The sequence below is a fragment of the Octopus bimaculoides genome, chromosome 23 (assembly GCF_001194135.2).
Source record: "Octopus bimaculoides isolate UCB-OBI-ISO-001 chromosome 23, ASM119413v2, whole genome shotgun sequence".
In the NCBI taxonomy this organism is placed as follows: Eukaryota; Metazoa; Mollusca; class Cephalopoda; order Octopoda; family Octopodidae; genus Octopus; species Octopus bimaculoides.
In genome coordinates this window covers 34,717,587-34,721,420 of record NC_069003.1, presented here as the reverse complement: position 1 = coordinate 34,721,420, position 3,834 = coordinate 34,717,587, and the positions used below count along the sequence as shown (strand labels likewise).

The 3,834-nt window shown below is 38.8% G+C and overlaps 1 protein-coding gene across 6 annotated transcripts in view; it reads right to left on the bottom strand.

Moving 5' to 3' along the window:
• LOC106878307 (ankyrin repeat and death domain-containing protein 1A) overlaps positions 1 to 3,834 on the bottom strand; it is a 156,757-nt gene that overhangs the window by 133,403 nt on the left and 19,520 nt on the right. The window contains exon 1 of one of the 6 annotated variants that reach the window (XM_014927495.2): positions 3,294 to 3,312. The exons of 2 other annotated variants lie outside the window; for them this stretch is intronic. Coding sequence is in view for 3 of the 4 variants with exons in the window: in XM_052975890.1 (XP_052831850.1) it covers positions 1,148 to 1,277 (130 nt within the window). In the remaining variant the exon portion in view is untranslated. Of the gene's footprint in view, positions 1 to 1,147; positions 2,967 to 3,293; positions 3,313 to 3,834 lie in introns of those variants that run through there. 3 more of the 6 variants (XM_052975890.1, XM_014927491.2, XM_014927493.2) reach the window with 3 other exon arrangements.

Below are 3,834 nucleotides of genomic sequence, written 5' to 3'. Positions count from 1 at the left end.
TATATATATATATATATATATATATATATATATATAAACAAATAGTAAATGAGTATATGCATATATACGTACAGGTATGTGCGTACCGACATCCACCTGTATGTATAGGTGCATATCTGAGTACAGGACATTGCAAACAAAACGTAGACGGGAAAACACACAAGCCACATAGAGAACATTCTACTTCATCAGCTACCTCCGCTATAACACCGGCGTTTCGAAGATATATATATATATATCTGTCTGTCTGTCTATCTATCTCTCGCACTGTCTCTTCCCTTTGTCTCTCTGTCTCTTTCTCTGTGTGTCTATTTAACGCGTTTCTCAATTTGCCTTCCTGCCTGTCTGCCTGTCCGTTTGTTTACTTTATTTCAATCATTTCTGTTCAACGTAAAACAAAACGACATAACGCACACGCATGCGAATCCGGGCGAATTTCTAAGCATTCGCATGCACGTACTCACACACTCACACACACACACACACACACACACACACACACACGTACATACACGCGCGCGCGCGTTCGAGCCCACGCGCTCTGAAACGCAACTACAAAGAGTCAGGTTTTAAAACATTCTGAAACAAAAGCAACAAAAATACACACGCACACACAGAAGCCATTTCGCCCAAACCACACGCAGATACGCAAAACCTGATAATATGCACATATATACATTAAAAGCATTCTGCCCGTAGATACACACACACACACACACACACGCTCTCTCTCTCTCTCTCTCTCTCTCTCTCTCTCACTAAATCATACATATATACACACTGAATACTGCACACGGCCGTACCCTCAATTACAGGTGCTCACGCACTCATGTACACACACTCACAAGCATGTGTGCACACCCACCCACATACACACACTCATACACACATGATGCACACTCATATATACACACACTCACTCATGAAACGCAGCATACGCACGTACACAGCCACACACACGCTCCACACTCACTCGTACGCACACTCACGCGTACGCACACACAGGCATACACGCACTCAGGCGTACACACACACGCGTTCACTCACGCGTACACGCGTGCGTTTGCACACCCACGCTCACTCTCACACACACACACACTCTCACGCTTGCCTCCCCCCCCCACACACACAAAGGGACTCCACTTACCGTCCAGATCTGCCGACCTGTTGTTCCGAGCCGCCGCTACCTGCGCCGCCTCTGCTGCTGCTGTTGCTGCCACCGCCGCCGCCTCGCCATTGCTTTTATCGTTATTGATGAGGTTACTGTTGAAATCCATTGACAAATGAATCACACTCGGCACCCTTGGATGTGGAATTTTTGTTCCTTTGTCTTGTTTACACCTGCTTCTGTCTGATTCGGGATCCCTACCACCTTTTCTTCGTTAATATCTTCCGTCTCCCTTCAATTATGTCGTCTGCTTTTCAATATTTCTCTCTTATAATCCAAAGTCGCTTTTCCCTTCTCCTTTAATTTTTCCGCTTCCCCTCTCTAATACACGTTTCTTTCTCTTCTCTTTCTTTCTGCCAAACGATCTCTTTCTTCTTTCTTTCTTTATTTCTTTCTTCTTTTTTCCACCTTTCCTTTCTTTCTGTCCTCAATTGTGTCGTCTGCTCATCAATCAATTTTTTTTTTCATTCGTTCGTACTTTCTTGTTTATATCCTTCCTTTGTTTTGCTTTTATTCATTTTTCCCCTGTTTCTTTCTTCTTTGCTTTGGCTTCGATCTATTTATTTTCTTCCCTTAACCTTTCCTTCGTTATTTCTTTGAATCTATTGATCTATCTCTCCATCAAAGAATCATTTACTCCACCTATCAGTCTCACCATCAATCGTTACCCATATTATCTCTATATTTTTTCCTATTTATTCTATCCCTTCGAAGCCTCCTTCATTCTTTCATTTTTTCCCTACCTTTCACATTATCTAAACACACTCGTCTTTCTTCTTTTTCCTTTGGTCTCTTTCCTTTTTATTTTTCTTTGTTCTTTCTTTCTTTTTAACACGTTTCTCCGTGATTCTTGTATTCAGTGTGTCTTCTTATCTATCTCTCCGTTGATCGTTTATTTATTTCAACATTTCGTTGTCTGTTTCCATCTTTACGATTCCAACAACCTCTTTTACTCTCTTTCTATCTCTTTCTCTCTCTCTATATATATATGTATTTTATGTTTTCTCTTCTTCTTTTCTGCTTTCCTTTCTTCCTTCAAGTTTTTCTTCCCTTTCTTCTTAATCAACGTCTTTTTATCTTTCTTTTCTTCTCACGTATTTCACCTTTTTTACTCTCTTCTTCCATTCCTTAATAATTATATTCCTTTATCCTTTTATTCCGTTATCCCTATTCTTTTCCTGGATTCAGTTTCTTTCGTCTTTCCTTCTCATATTAAAACAACATCACACTTCGAGTTCTTTTGGCTAAATTTCCATTTGTAAATAATTCATTTACACTTTTGTTATTACTATTATCATTATTATTATTATTATTATTATTATTGCTGATTATTATTTTTCTTCTTGCCAATTTCTTTCTACACGTTTACTTCTTAATCTTAGATTTATTTCTGCCATCAAAAGAAAGCATCGTTTGCGAAGAAAAAAACATCAATATTCTTTTCACATTCCGAATATTCTATTTTGATTTTGTTTGGGGAGTTGGTTCCTGTCAATTTAAGGCCCTTATCTTTCTATCTTGTCTCCTGTTTCCTGTTCTGTTCAGCTCTAAATCTTTATCTTCCTCGTTTTTTTTTCCTCCTCTTCCTTTACTGAGAGGGTCCCTGTTACAGTTGATGTCAACAATAGTTCTGCCTTTATTTAATAATAACGATAAACGATATCAACAATAATAATAATAATCCGTTGTTTAAAACTCCGTTTGTGGTGCGAACACGTTCAGTGATGCGATTCCAGTCTGTTCTTCCGTGCTTCTGCAAATTGGATGATGACAATGACGCGAGGAGGAAGGAAGTTCACATGACATGCGAGAGCACCGCACGCACAAACATACCGACATACACACATTCACACAGAGGAAACACATTATGCTACACGCACGCACACACATATGTTTATATATGTATATATATGTATATATATATATATATATATACTATATATTTACTCACACACACAAACACGATCACGCCTACACAACAACAACGGGCTATAATATAATATTATCTCAACGTGTGTGTCTTTAGAGCACCTACATGCAAACATAATTTAAAATCCTTTAACATACATCAACAGAATTATGACCATCAGGTTGAAAAGAGGTAGCAGAAACGATGATAAATTACCGTATTGGAACACCTTGCTTTAATTACTTTACATCCCCTTACAATATGTACGTCTCCACCATATCCGCTATCTCTAGTTCTTCCTCTAGTGACCACCACAGATGGAAAAGAGGACGTTCAACGAACCACATTCTTTCACCACCAACTTACTTCCTCGGGTGGAATTCGAACTTAGTCCCTACGTTACAATTTGTGTTTGTATATCCGCTGAGAAGGTGCTTACATTCTATCTATACCAGTTGTCTTTTAGGGGTGGCTATCAGCTGCCCTCTTCCACACAGGATGTGAGGCTTTGTAGTTATTTTACATAGGAGAAAATAAAATTAAATCTTAGTCTAAACAATTATATTAATAATAATAATAATAATAATAATAATAATAATAATAATAATCCTTTCTAAAATAGACACAAGACCTGAAATTTGGGGGGAGGAGGGGGCCCTGTCGATTAGACCGACCCCGGTACGCAACTGGTGCTTAATTTATCGACCTCGAAGGAACGAAAAGCAAAGTCGACCTCGGCGGAATTAGAACTCAGAAC